General features: G+C 40.7%; 1 protein-coding gene across 1 annotated transcript in view; it reads right to left on the reverse strand.

The window, feature by feature from the left end:
- The window catches only part of DPYD (dihydropyrimidine dehydrogenase), a 1,720,296-nt gene that overhangs the window by 483,666 nt on the left and 1,220,541 nt on the right, over nt 1–16,089 (reverse strand). Inside the window, exon 16 of the mRNA XM_089677280.1 lies at nt 2,982–3,065. Coding sequence (XP_089533406.1) covers nt 2,982–3,065 — 84 coding nt within the window. The remainder of the gene's footprint in view (nt 1–2,981; nt 3,066–16,089) is intronic.

Here is a 16,089-nt window from a genome sequence, read left to right on the forward strand (position 1 = left end):
TAGGTTCAGTCTGTATTAGTTCCTGTGCTCCTCTATTCCTGTTTCTCTGGTTACTGATGTAAGCTTGCATCTGACCTTTGAGAGGTCACCCCGTCTCCAACTTCCAGATAGCACAGAGGGTCCACTATGTAGTTTGTCCATGTCATATACTCCCAGTACACAGCCTAAAATTCCTACTAGTTTTTTTAGTGCATCCTTGAGTTTTATGTGGTAATTATCAAATATGTATTCTGTGATAATTAAACATGAACAAAATGCATCGTATGCTTAAAATTCCTTTGAAATCCTGATTTAGAGAATTCAAATCATTATTTGTTCAGCACACCTTTTAACATACAATCACAATGACCTCAAGCATTTGGTAGGATATTTTATCTAAGGGATCTCAAATCAATTATTAGGTCAACTAAAAATATGTATAATTTAAATTCAGCTAATTCTGCTTTGTTTCTTTAAAACCTATTTGCTGTAATACCATGTGCTGTCAAAAACAATCCAGTTTCAATACCGAATAAGAATCAAACACTGTTTTGCCATTTTCACTTGTGAGTGATAAATATTTAAAATTGCAAGTTTAGACAGTTGCTTTGGACATAGTTTTAAATGGTAAAAACTAATAATTTGGATAGTTAATTAGAATATATTAGAATAGAAATATGTTTTACTATACATCATGCATAGCATGCGGAATCTTGTTCTGCAATGACCAGCATAGTGAACACAAGATGTGAATTTACAATTGGATTTGATCACTAATTGGAAAAATTTACTTTGCTAGTATGTTATTTTCTTGGTGCAACAATTTTGACAAAGTTAGGGCTAGGTTGAAAACAATTCAAGTTTGTTACATCCCTGACCCTCATCTGAAAACTCAAACTCCATTATGGGCGCTAGATTGAGTTGGAATCATAGCAAACATATATTTATTTCCTGCAATCATCAGCTCCATCTAGTGACCATGATGCATATTTTCAAGTCATATATTTAAGTCAATCTATTGCATACATATTAATTAATAACATTCAACCTGGATAGAAAATAACCTTTTGATTCTATTCCCATTTGACCAGAATTAATGCAATTTCACAGAATGAACAGCTTTTTAATGTCTATTATAGATGCACCCCTTATAACCAAATTCCAGCTTTTATTTAACTTTAAATAGTTTATTTGGACCAAGCTGGTCCAAACAAACAATTTCCTTCACTAAAACATACACATAAACATCAGCAGTGGTATAAGACTTTCTGTCGCATCCCTGGAACAAAATCAAGTTGGGCTGAGCACTGCTTAGCCATTCACAGGAAGCCTTGTATTTTATGACTAAATACAAGGCTTCCTCTGATTGGCAGAGATGAAGAGGCAGAAGAAGATGTCACAACTTCCCCTTCAGCCAATCAGAGGAGGCCTTGTATTCATTCATAAAAATACAAGGCTTCCTGTGAGTGGCTGAACACCTCTCAGCCAAACTTTATTTTGTTCTGGGAATGGGACAGAATGTCCCTCTACCACTGTCAGAACACAGCACTATATACCGTATGTAGTTGAGGCTACATAGAGTTTATGCCTCCTTGACAGCCACTCCATCGATTAGTTAAAAAAAAAAAATTAGTTTGAACCAGTTTGGGCTAAACAAAGTATTTAACATTAAATGAAAGCTGAAGTTCAGCATTAACAGCTTTTAACTAAGTAGGAGATTGTGCCAACTGGAGTGCTATTAGACTAATTTTGCTTTATAAATAGGGTGTAGGTTGTCCAAAAAATAACGAATGAAGGTCATGGGAATTAGCCATGAAAATGTTTTTAAATACACCCCTAAATCTGCACTAACAACAAGCTTATCAATGCATTTAGGTGTCCTTTTATGACACAGAGAATAGCTGCGATTCAACAGATCTCAGCTATTCTCTGGTCATTCACAGTTTATAACACTTAGGAGATCCTGTCAGCCCTTCTCTGGAGATCTGTGTTCTGTGTTCCAGAGCTGGAGAATCAGAGGGACCGAAAACTAAGCAGAGATAATTTACCTCTGCTTAGTAAACTGGTCTTTTACTATAATCTGGAGAGATTATAGTAAAATGAGCCGTTTTTCAGAGTTTGTAGACCGTTATCCAGCGTTTGGAAGCCGTTCTCCCTTCGTTCGGAGAACTGCTTCATAAACTGCATTCACAGGAGAACTTTGTTCTCCGAGAATGCCGGAGAACTGAGCAGCGATCTATTACCTCTGGTTCACAAACGGACACCTTAATCTTTATACCATAAAATGTATCCTTAACCATTAAAGGAAACCTCCACTTGAGCAAAAATGTTTATATAATCACTACACAAGCCATTTTGTAATATAAGGTGAACCTTGCAACAAGTATCAAGGATTCTTTAGAACCCCAGTTATGCAAGTTTGCAACAGGGTGTGTTTTGTTCCTGACATGATTTGTTGAACATTTTTAAAGAATCAGCAGTACTGTGCTTGAATTTTTATTGGCAGGTTTAGAGCAGTGACATGCATATGTCTATTGTTGCTTTGCCATGGATTGCTTTTTTAGTAAATGCAATAAGGTCTATTTGCTGCATCTGATCCTCTCTGCAAGTCAATTACAATGCAATGTAATTGCATGGAAAATACCTGACACATTCATGACAAAACCACCATCAACACATAATAAAAGCATCCAGAAAGAGGTCAATTTTTCCCTAAAAGCACTTAAAAGCATACTTTCTTATGACTGCAGCTGATATGCTTCTCAATCTGACACCTTAAAGTGCGTTTTTTTTTTCCACAAATGCAAGCTGCTATGCAAAGTGTATTCTCATGGTAGCACATAAACATGGTATAATATACTTCTTTCCACTGTACAATAATGGGATCATACCCCTGAGATGGACCCAGTGATTGCAGACATTATCAGAACAGATCCAATGTTGCTTCAATGTCAATACACACTACAAGTAGCTTTCTTGTCAAGCTGAAGAAATGTTCTCACCTGTCCACAAGCAAGACCCATGCCTCTTTCTCCCATGCCATGGGGACAAGAAAGGTTTAATTCCAGGGCATCTGCTCCAGAAGACTAAAATGGAGAGAATATAAAACAATTAGAGGCTCAGTATTACAGGGAAAGGCAGTGCAAATCAAACAAACAGTTGCTGCTTAGCTGCCAGAATCTTTTGTTATGTATGTCATTATTTGTATTCCATTATTGTGCCAATTTGCAGTACAAACATGGAGACCTCTACAAGGGTATAAGCACAAAATGAAAGGGTACTTTTAATGATCAGTGCAAATTTGGCTCATAATCACTTACAAATCAACTCCAACCAAAATGTTTTATTACAGTATTTAAAGGTAAGAAATTTTGTGAGTTTTTTTTAATCACTGTCTGTGTTCACACTAAGATTTCCCTTTGTTTCCCATGTGATCACTAGGGAAGGAACTGAGTGGTATATTTCTAATGAGAACACAGAAAACAATAAAAACACTATTTTTAAGTGGAGTGAGAAAAGGTTAGAACCATTATCAGGTTTCTCTTGTTCTCTGTATTCCTGTTGGGGAGGTTCTTTTGACCACACTGCAAGTGAGAGAAATTTCACCATAGGGACACAGACAGCAAGAAAAATCTAAGGTAAAGACAGTAATGATAGTGCAACAACACTTTAGAGTCTAATGCAAAAGTTATTTAACCACATGCCGCCCAGCCACTGTATAAATATGGCGGCAGGGCGGCACGGCTGGGCAAAAGCACGTTTTAAAACGTGTGTTATGAAAACAGGTAGGGGGCGTGCACGAGCCGCGCCGCCGCCCTACCTGTCCTGCCGATCACAGCCGCGGATGTCAGTCGCCGGGTCACAGCCGGTCGTTACCGGCTATGTCCCGGCGATCGGCGGCAATCGCTGACAGAGAGCACAGCTGCAATAGCTGTGCTTTCTGTCAGTTCCCTGACAGCTCCAGGACATGCTGATCGGGACAGAAGAGTTTCTCCCGATCAGCGGTGTTCCCTGCAGTACACCCCCCCGCCCCTAGTAAAACACTCCCCTCACACAGTTAAACCTTTCCCTGAATAATAAACTTAACCCCTTCCTCCCCAGTGCCATTAGTACAGTGTCAGTGTTTTTTTTTGTTGCACTGATCACTGTATTGGTGTCACTGGGGATGTCAGTGACCCCAAGTCAGTACCCCCCAATGTCAGAATGTCCGCCGCAGTCCCGCCATAAGTCGCTGATCGCCGCCATAAGTCACTGATCGCCGCCATAAGTCGCTGATCACCTCCATTATTAGTATAAAAAAAACCTAAAAATCCCAGTATCTTTCCCGCCATTTGTAAACGCTATAACTTTCACGTAAACCAATTAATTTACACGTATTGAGGTTTTTTTTTTAGCAAAGACATGTCACAGAATGCATTTTGGCAGAAATTTATGACTAAATTTGATTTTTAATTTTTTTTTTACTGGACATGTTTTACAGCAAAAAGTCCAAAATATTGTTTTTGGTCCTCAAAATTGTCAGCCTTTTTTTTTATAGCGCAAAAAATAAAAACTGCACAGGTGATCAAATACCACTGAAAGAAAGCTCAATTTGTGGAAAAAAAATGGATGTAAATTTCATTTATTTACCATAATGCATGACCACGCAATTGTCCGTTAAACTAGTGCAGCGCTGTATAGCAAAAAAATGGCGTAAATTGCAGTATCTATACCATAGTTTGTAGACGCTACAACTTTCACACAAAGCAATCAATATACACTTATTGGGATTTTTTTTACCAAAAACATGTAGCAGAATACATTTTGGCCTAAATTTATAACTAACTTTGAGTTTATTTTTATAGCTGAAAGTAAAAAATATTGTTTTTCTTCAAAATGTTTGGCCTTTTTTTGTTTATAGCGTGAAAAATAAAAAGCGCACAGGTGATCAAATACCACCGAAAGAAAGCTCTATTTGTGTGAAAAAAAGGAGATAAATTTAGTTTGGGTGCAGCATTGTATGACCGCGCAATTATCAGTTGAATTAGTGCAGCGCCGAGGCCTCCTCATTAAGGGGGGTAAATCCTCAGGAGTGCAGGTGGTTAAAGCATTTAAATACCCCAGATGAAGGAGGAGTTCTCTCAACCCCTGAGATGCGTTGAATGTTTTATTCCATGTCACCTTGATGAATGATTTAAGCAAACCCAAAGCAATCCAGCATATTTTACATAATGGCTGAATTCTTGGAGTTCAGCTTTAATTCAACACATCTTACTGGTTGAGAAAACACCCCCTTCATCAGGGGTTAACATTCTGCTCTTTGTTTATAAGAAGTAGCATATGCCTGCTTAACCGTTTCAAGTCCGGACACTTTCACCTCCTTCCAGTCCAGGCCAATTTTCAGCTTTCAGTGCTATCACACTTTGAATGACAATTGCACGGTCATGCAACACTTTACCCATATGAATTTTTTAGCATTTTTTTGGTATTTATGCACCACTGAGATTTTTATATTTTTGCTATATAAATGAAAAAGTCCAAAAATTTTGCAAAAAAAGTGTTTTTCTTATAAAATTTTGCAAATAAATAATCTTTCTTCATAAATCTTGGCCAGAATGTATTCAGCTATCTTTTTAGTAAAAAAACCCCAACAAATTAGTTTATAACCAAAAATTATAATTTTTCAAAAATTGTTTAACATTTTTATTTTTTTTTATATTATTATTTATGTTTTGTTTTTGTTTTTTAACCCCTTCACGCCTAAGGGTAAAACAAATCTAAATGCCTAAGCACAATTCTGCAACGTTGACAACTTGACATGTTAGTAAAACCGTACATATCGTCACAACTACTTTGTACATCCAGGTGGATTATACCTTGTTTTTTTCAGGACAAATTGGGCTTTCATTTGGTGGTAAATGGTCATGGATAGCTCCTAATTTTTTTTTATTATTAAAGGAAAACTGGGCCAAAATAGTAAAAAAAATCATTTTTTTATATTTAACTGTGTGTTTCTTGTTACGACCATAACCTACCACCAAAGAACAAAATACATTCTCCAGTTCTTGACGATAGCAGCGATACCATATATGTGTATGTTATTTGTTGTTTGTACCCGTAGTACAGCCCAGAAACAACAGTGCGCATTTTGTTTTTGTCTTTTTTTTTTTTTTTTTTTTTACATAAAACACACTGTCACTGACATTGACATTAACACTAACTGACACTGATACCAATTTTTTTTTTAAATCCTGACCTTTGACCCTGACCTTTGCCCTTGACCCTGACCTTTGACCCTGACTTTGACCCAAACACTAACCCTGGTACTGAACTAGATCAAACCTTGATCTAGGTATTTTTCTTTATTTTTTAATATTTCTTTATCTTTTCTTTTTTTTTTTTTACAAACTTTTTTTTTCTCTCTCTATGTCAGGAGTTCGAGAGATACAATGTATCTCTCTTCTCCATTCATAGAGAGAGAGAAAACAAGGGGGCTGGGCTGCACAGTGATTGATCACTGTGATAGCCAATCAGAGGCTATCACAGCGATCACGTGACCCGGAATCGGGAGTCCCGGGTCCCGATCGTTAGAACAGGACCCGGGGCTCTCAGTGACACCGCGGTCTTGGTGCTGGGAGCGCGCCGAGCGGCGCGCTCCCAGCACAAAGACAGGTACGCAAATATGCGGCGCCACGGAAAAAAGCCCAGGTCCGTGAGGCCGCATATTTGTGTTACGTCGGCGTCAAGGGGTTAACATACGGTCACCCTAGCAGTACAGCGTCACTATGGTGACACTGTACTACTTGTGTGGGGTGATGAAGATTTTTTTTTCTATTTTTTACACTGATTGCTTTTATACCCATAAAGGCTGTAAAAACAATCATTTCTCCTTCTCTCTGGCTGCATTCTTGCAGCCATTGAGAAATACTGTGAGAGCTGTGATTGGTCACAGCTTGTCACATGGTACAAGACTGTTGTGAATAGCCTTCTACCATGTGACCTCTGTGATCATTCACAGATTTCACAAGTAGTAAGCAATGATGTCAGGAAGTGACATCTTGTTTACTACTATTCATGTGATCACTGATTGGCCAATCAGTGATCACATGAATTGGGACCTCAGGAAGTGAACGCGGGTGACATTTAGATACGTCAACCTGCTTCGGCAGCGCTCCCGTCCGGACGTTTATCTGCATGGCCCAGACGGTAAGGTGGCCATCTCATGACCAAAAGTGGTTTATTGTCTGGTCTTCTTTAAAGCCCACTTAAACTTTTGATTTAAATCAGCTAAATATATTTCAGGTGCATCATAACAAAGGATGTGTAAACTCTGGCTGCTTTTTAAAGAAAACAAACTGTAAGACTTTGTATGCATTTTGTTTTAGTACGCCTAAGAATGTATTTAGTCAATTTAAAGTGATAATAAACCCTAGAACAAACAAAAATATTATATTGCAGCTTGCCAATTCTTGAATCTGGTAGCTGCATTAGTTTCCTTTTTTAACCACTTGCCTACAGGGCATTTATACCCCCTTATTTACCAGGCCAATTTTCAGCTTTCAGCGCTGTCGCACTTTGATTGACAATTGCGCGGTCATGCAAGATTGTACCCATATGAAATTTTTATCGATTTTTTCTCACAAATAGAGCTTTCTTTTGGTGGTATTTTGTTGCTGCTGGGCACTTTACTTTTTGTGCTATAAGCAAAAGAAATGCAAAAAAATTTGAAAAAAAAAAAGTTCTTTGTTTCTATTATAAAATTTTTCAAACAGGTCATTTTTCTCCTTCACTGATGTGCGTTGATGAGGCAGCACTGATGGGCACTGGTAGGCAGCACTAATGAGGTGGCACGGATAGGTGGCACTGATATGCGGCACTGATTGGTGGCACTGATAGGCGAGACTGATAATGGATACTGATAGACAGCACTGATAGGTGGCACTGACTGACATCACTGCTGGGCACTGACTGGCGGCACTGCTGGGCACTGACTGGCACAACCGCTGGGCACTGACTGGTGGCACTGACTGGCAGCACAGCTGGGCTGCACTGATGGGCACAGGTGGGTGGCACTGGTGGGCACAGGTGGGTGGGCACAGGTGGGTGGCACTACTGGGCACAGGTAGGTGGCACTTCTGGGCACAGGTGGTGACACTGCTGGGTGGCACAGGTGGGTGCACTGCTGGGCACAGGTGGGCGCACTGCTGGGCACAGGTGGGTGCATTGCTGGGCACAGGTGGGCACACTGCTGGGCACAGGTGGGCGGAACTTGTGTGTGGCACTGCTGGGCACTTTTCATCAGGGCACTGATGATCATTGACCCTGATGATCGGTGCCGATACCCGCTCTGACAGCTGCCGGTTTTCGGCAGTACTTTCCTCACGATCTGACAGCGTGAGGAAAGTGCAGCCGAGAACCGGCATTTGCATTTCCCGGTGATCAGAGTGTCATTGGACATGGCTGATCACGTGGTAAAAGGCCACTGTGATTGGCCTTTTACCACGTCACGTGATCAGCTGTGTCCGTAGGACACAGCGATCACGGAAATCGCCGGGGGCGCGCAGGAGAGCGCGTTCTGGGAGGACGTCATATGACGTCCACCCAGAACTGGCCGGCATTTCGGCTATCTGCAGTTGGCAAGTAGTTACGTTTTTCCATTTATTTTTGCCTGTTTCTTTTCTCAGTATGTCTGTTATTCTTCAACTTCCTTTAACAGACCAAGCTGTCCAGCAATACTGGCAGTTAGATGATTGAGACAAACCATTTAATACTGACAGAAGTGCTTACAATGGTCAGCTTTTATTCCCTTTGTGTAAAACCTTTATCTTAAAATGAATACAAATCTTTTGCTGTAACTGCCTAACAGGTTTTAGCTGGCTGTTAGTCAAACCAGTCCAAATGTGTTAGTGCATCTAAATATACCCTCTCCCCATATTGACAATGCTGCTGTCTCCATTGCTACTCCAGTAGCATGCAGACACCCATACTGCCTGGATTAACAGGTGAAAATAAAGGGAAAAGGAATAAAAGTGAAAATGAATGCAGCCACCACAATTAAATTTTGGTAAGCTGCAATATATACATTTTTTTGGGTGGGGATTTTATTACCAATTTAATTTGACAGTTCAATTGGGCTTTACGCTAATGATTAAATGATGTATAAAGATAATGTGGTTACATAGTTAGTCTGGCTGAAAAAAGACAAAAGTCCGTCCAGTTCAACCATAAAAAAAAAAAAAGTTATAATCCTATACCCAGAGTTGATCCAGACGTGACCTATCAAAATGCCAGCACAGAGTAGTTACATGTGCCAACTTGCCAGTTTAGTTTTACTATTAAACGTCCCATGAGCCTAAATGTCCCGGTACAATAATTTTGACATGCATACATGGGGAACAGCTTGGCTGTACCCCGTCTACTTCATTATAAGACAGTGAGATTGTCTGTCACAGTAATAAGCCAATGGTCAGGCAAGCAAAACGGAGGAGGCGTGGTCAGGCTGTATTTGCTTATTTATTTAATTCAATTTATTTAATGTATTTAATTTATTTTCAAAATGAGAGAAATTTTGCATTATTGACATAGACAGCAGAAAGAAAAGGGGTTCTAACCTTCCTCTGCTCTACTAAGGCAAGTCATAGGTGCTTTGAATTTCTTTCCTGCAACCACGGGTTCTAGGAAAGAAAATCACTCCATTCCCCCTCCCTGGACAGCATAGGGGGCATGGGGGGTCCATGCATGCGCATGCACACCCGGAAATAGAAAGCAAAGCAAGAGTGCATCGCTTTGCCCACAGCCGCCAATTGCCTGCACATTGTTGGCAGGCGGGTGGTAAGCAGTTAAGAAAATTTTCTCTCAATTATTTTTATTTAACCAGTTCCCAACCACGCTATAGCCGAAGGACGGCTACAGCATGGTTGTCTGGTTCTGGGACAACGTCCATGGACGTAATTCCAGAACACGTCTCCTGCGCGCCCCCCAGTAGGGCGCACCCGACGCTGACACAGCGTGAGAAAAGTGCTGTCGATAACTGGCAATTGTCAGAGAAGTGATCAGCATTGATCATCAGGGCACTGATGATCAGCGCCCTAATGATCAGTGCCCAGCAGTGCTGCCCACCTGTGCCACCAACCTGTGCCCAAAAGTGTCCCCACTTGTACCCATCAGTGCCACCCACCTATGCACTGCAGTGCCACCCACCTGTGCCCATCGGTGCCACCCACCTGTGCCACCCACCTGTGCCTAGCAGTGCCACCCACCTGTGCCCATCAATGCCACCCATAAGTGCTGCACAGCAGTGCCACCCATCAGTGCCACCTATCAGTGCCCAAAAGTGTTGCCTATCCATGCCACCTCATTAGTGCCCATCAGTGCTGCCTATCAGTGCCCATCAGTGCTGCCTATCAGTGCCCATCGGTGCTGCCTATCACTGCAGTCTCATCAACGTACATCAGTGAAGGAGAAAAATTACCCGTTTGAAAAAATTTATAATAAAAACAAAGAAAAATTTTTTTTCAAATTTTTTGCTCTTTTTTTGTTTATAGCGCAAAAAATAAAACACCCAGCAGCGATTAAATACCACCAAAAGAAAGCTCTAGTTATGTGAAAAAAATGATAAAAATTTTGTATGGGTACAGTGTTGTATGACACTGTCACTGACACTGTCACTGTCACTCACCTTGCGACAGCGTTGAAAGCTGAAAATTGGCGTGGGCAGGAAGGGGGTATAAATGGTCAGTAGGCAAGTGGTTAAACATTTTTTTTTAACATTATTTCTCATTTTTTTTTACTGTTAAAAAAAATACTTTTATCAGAGTAATGCAGTGTTACCACAGTAACATTGTACTACTCGGGGGGGGGGGGGTAAATTTTGTCTTAATGTTTTAGCTTTACACACTTATTCACAATTGTGGCTTATTTGAGCTGTCATGAATGTGTAATTTCATGACAGTTCAATATAATAGAGATCTGTAATTGGCTCCAGCTGATCATATTGCACTGGGTGCTGTCATTGGTCCCATGTGTCATGTGAGAGCTGTGGACCAATCACATCTCTCCAGGAACATATGCAAAGCTTTTAATTAGATTGATTCATAAAAGCTTTGTTGTCACAGCGATCACATGAACACCAGGTCCCTCTTACTCGAATTCTCATTCTGCTGTGTCCGGTGGACACAACAGACATGGGGGGCAGGTTTGCGTGCCGGCTCGGGCGCGCAGCATCCCCTTGTGTTGGCAAAGCGACATACACAAACATCGCTGGTCCTGTAGCTGCCACCATCTGCAGTACATTACAGGCAAAAGTGGCTAAGGAACAGATTATTTTTGGATAAGGAGGTGCATCACTTCACCATTTAAAATCAGAAATAAAAAACCTTGCTATGCATACACACAATTTCAACAGTCAACAGTCAATACAAATCAACATGTAATGAAGTATAAATAATGAAACAGCGTCAATTTTGAGACATAAAATATAGCCGCATTGTCCAATTTTATTTTGTTTATTTTTAAAGGGAGGTGAATTCTTGAATTTGTGCCCATAAAAAGGGAGGCAGAAGGCAACGGATGAATTGCCAGTATTGCCTGTGGTCTTCCTGCAGCTGATCTTTTCTCCATTACTAACCTGTGTTGTTCTGCACAGCCCCTTGAAAATGTCTTTTTGGGCCGAAACATGTTAGAGTGGAGCCTGTGCTGACATAATCATGCTCCTGGAGTGATCAGTGGCTGAGTTGTTTGTTTTGCTCATATACTCTGCTGCTTAATGTTAGTAACTCTCTTTGTTGTTAATTAATGTAGAACTATAGGCAAAACTTTGTTTTTGGATAGAGCAAGGGAAGATTATACCCCTGTAAGATTTTTTTTTTTCTCCATCTGTGTCCCATTGTAGAGATTTCCCTTCACTTCCTGTCCCATATGCAAACAGGAAGTGGGAGAAAAAGTGTCCCCATTGAAAGGTTTTATCTCTATTACTTTTCTTGGGGCAACCCAAAATTTGGGATTTTCGTTCACTTTCACTGTCAATGATAATGGTAAACAGGACATATAGATAGGGTGATTCTCCTTAACAGGGGCACAGTCAGCCCTGGACATAAAAACAGTGGCTAGACTCATCCACTTCACCAACCTCTCCACATCTGCCACCCCCCTCTGCCAATCCCTTCACTGGCTCCCAATTGCCCAACGCATTAAATTCAAATTACTAACTCTGACATACAAAGCCATTCACAATGCTGCCCTAACTGACCTGATACCCAAATACCACCCTACCCGTAATCCTCGCTCCTCACAGGACCTCCTACTCTCCAGCTCCCTGGTCTCCTCCTCCCACGCCCGACTGCAGGACTTCTCTAGGACTTCCCCCATGCTCTGGAACTCCCTACCCCAATCCATCAGACTGTCACCTATCCTCCTCACCTTCAGGTGCACCCTGAAAACCCATCTCTTCAGAGAAGCCTACCCCACCCTCACCTAACAACCAATCTCCTCCACTCCTCCTACCACTCCATCCCCCACAGCCACTTCCTCCTGTACCACTATCCCCTCCCTCCTAGATTGTAAGCTCGAAAGAGCAGGGCCCTCGAACCCCTCGTATATTGTATTGCACTGTATTGTCTCATGTTCTGTCCCCCTCGCTAATGTACAGCGCTGGGCAAACACTTTGGCGCTATATAAATACTGTATAATAATAATAAAAACTGACACTCCCTCTGCACTCCATCCAAAACAAATAAAAAGTTTTGCCTATAGTTATACTTTAATTGTTGAAATGTTTTTACACTATGTAGCTTGTTATTTGTTTTTTTGGTGTAATCCTGACGCATGGTGAGTGGAGGCACTGGCGGCAGCTGAATTCCTTTGATCTCCACTGGTGTGCCATGTGGTTCCCAATCATCCCAAGGCATTTACATTGTGTGTGAACTGACTTCTGAAGCTCTGAGGTCTGTTCATCTGGTAAAAGGCTTTCATTGTATATATTGGTGGTGGAGTCACAAGGGATTTTGAAGAAGATTTCATATCATTGGATTACAATTATATTGGACTTATATACACATTTATTCCACCGAAGGACATTATGTTTTGTTAATTAAAAAATATTAAAGCATTATTTTTCTCACGGTTATTATTATTTAATATTATTTGCATTGAGTGCAGTGTTTGAACGTATACACACATTAATTCCATTGAAGGACATTATGTATGTATGTTTTATTAATTTTAAAGTATTAAAGCATTACTTTTCTCATGGTTATTATTATTTTATAATTTTGCACTTAGTGCAGTTTTTCTTTTATAATAATTCCGTTTATGTGTAACACAAAAACGACATAGCACATACATACAGCAACCAATATAAAACCCACTAAGAATACATGAAATAAAAAAATAAATAGCTATGTAGATAGAAGAAACAAAAATAGGGTAAAGTAGGAACAGGGGGGGGTACAAGCAACAGAGAACAAAGACAACTCATGAACGGGGGCTGGATCAGATAGATGGTACAATGGCAATGGGTACAGACGGGGTTCAGAAAGTAGCAGTGGGCAGTTTAGGAATGGGGGTCAAAAGGGTACAGGTAATAGGTTTAAAAGGTAATCAGTTCAAGATGAGACAAAGGATGAGCTTGGGTTTGGTCTGAACCCCAAAATTAGCTGTCATTGCCAGGCCAAAGAGCTGTGGGCAAGAATTTGACCTAATATGGCCATGTGTACATATTAGGTCAATGATGTCATGAGCATCCTTGCTCCTTTGTTTATGTCAGCTGCGGGGAAGGAAATCTACCACCCGCAGTTCATTGGCCCAGCAATGAACTTTAACTTCCGGGGTCGGAATGAATCCAAGCCAGGGCGGACTGACCCTTTGGAAACTCGGGCACTGCTGGAGGGCCGGGGTCAGTAGGGGGCCCCATGAGATGTCCCTGGTACCTTTTTCATAGGCTTTTTTGAGTTTGGGCAAGGACACAGGGGCCCCATGATCCCCTATTGCCCGGGGGCCCCATGAGTTGTCAGTCCGCCCCTGATCCAAACTCATCAATGTTAGCCACAAATAAAATATCTAAATTATCCTTATAACATATAGAAGCTTTACTTTCAAAATTCAAGTCCCTTTAATTGATAAATTAAAACCTATGGGACCTTTCTTGAGAGGATGATTTCAGAGAAGCTAGTCCTATTTTATAAAGAGGGGACGATTCTGAAATTGTAGTGTGTTCATGTTATGTCAATTTAGATGCAAGAGTTGCTTAGTGGACCTCTTTAATAAAGTTAAGCAATTAGCACACATATTTACTAAATTATATATAAAAAAGATTTATAGTTTAATATTTCATCTCCTAATATGAATAATAGCAGCCCTTTCATTAACTTGTAGTCATCAAGTCTTTTGAGCAGCTTATAAATATTGACCTGATATGTCTTTGAATAGGGCATGCTTGGGAATAAAAGAGAATTACCTGTCCTGCGCTGATCACAAGCACGTAATAAGAAAGACATCTTCAAAGAACAACATGTGCCCTCACACAGCTTATACAGCATGCAGTACCTAAGCACGATCCCATGGAGTGAGGATTAGTACCACATGGTGGGAGGATTACTCCACACTGTTTCTTTGTCTTTCACATAATACAAATAATAATGGAGCAAATAACTACATGAAGGTTACAGCCTATAAAACAGCTCATCATTAAAAGCACTTTGGAGGATTTAGTATTTCTTCTTTATGAATGTGATATGAATAGTAGCTTATAGGTAACCAAAGCTGAAATAATGGGGGTCATTAGGGTGCAATGGCTTCGCCATATGAGTTGCATGCCCCTGATAATTACATTTTTTTAAAGCTATTATAAGTAACTAAGTTTTGTTTTTATGTTAGAGGATAAGTTCACCTTTTAAGAAAAAATTATATTTGCCTATACTTTTGCAGAAAAAAAGTGCATTTATTACTTTTTTCTGCAGGAACCTGGATAGCATTGCAGCTATGATCAGTGGATCAGAGGTACAATGTTAGGCTTCTGAAGACAAGTCCTGCAGCTTTCAGCCCGTACCTGCATACAGGCTGTCATTTACAAAGCTGCAGGCTTGTCAATGAACTACAAGGGCACTCATCAGGGCTCTCGCAGTCCATTCAGAACTACAAGCCATCAGCATTGGTGGCTGATGGCAGTTGTAGTCTATCCATTCACAGGAAACTGGACGGAACCGCACACGGTCGCACTGTTTTCAAATTGTGATAGTGAGCCTGGGAAGAGGTTCCCCTGCCCACTGTCACAGGGAGGGGGGCATTGGGGGGAGAGGCTGCAGATGCTGGAACATGTTATACGTTCCACTGTAAAAATGGGTGGAACATATAACATGTTCCGAAAGGTGAACTTATACTTTAAAATCTGCAATTTGCTGCAAAGTAAGACTTAGACTGCAAGAAAGAGTGTCAAATACTATTAGCCAGTCTATTGCATTGCACAGTGCTGTCCATCCACTGTTAATTTGCTGGTGGGAGAAGAGAGCTGTGCAAGTGTGGGGATTTGTTAAAACTGGAGGGTGCAAAATCTGGTGTAGCTTTGCATAGGAACCAATCAGCTTCCAGTTCCAGGTTTTATTGGCAAAGCTTAATTGAACAAGCTGAAGTTAGAACCTGATAGGTTACCATGCAGAGGTGCACTAAATTCTTAGCACTCCAGTTTTAGTAAGTCTCCCCACCCTTTGTGTGTTCATTACCCAGTCAAAAAAATAGAGGTGGGCCCTCAATCAGGTTTTACTGCCTAAATGGGGCAGCAGAATGGCTAAATGGTTAGCACTTCTGCCTGGCAGTACTCGGGTCGTTGGTTCAAATCCCAACCAGGGCACCACCTGCCTGGAGTTTTCATGTTCTCCCTGTGTCTGCGTGGGTTTCCTCCGGGTTCTCTGGTTACCTTGCACACTCGAAAGGTTAATTGGCTCCTGTCTAAATTGGCCCTAGTATGTGTATGTATGAATGTGAGTTAGAGACCTTAGACTATACGCCCTTTCAGGGTTAAGGACTGATGTGAATGTACAATATATATATGTAAAGCGCTGTGTAAATTGACAGCTCCATATAAGTACCTGTAATAAATAAATAAATAATAAATGTTGCATAGAAACCAAAGGTCAGGAA

This window comes from Staurois parvus, unplaced genomic scaffold (genome assembly GCF_062004578.1).
Source record: "Staurois parvus isolate SC_StPar_1 unplaced genomic scaffold, SC_StPar_1.0 ptg000183l, whole genome shotgun sequence".
NCBI lineage: Eukaryota > Metazoa > Chordata > Amphibia > Anura > Ranidae > Staurois > Staurois parvus.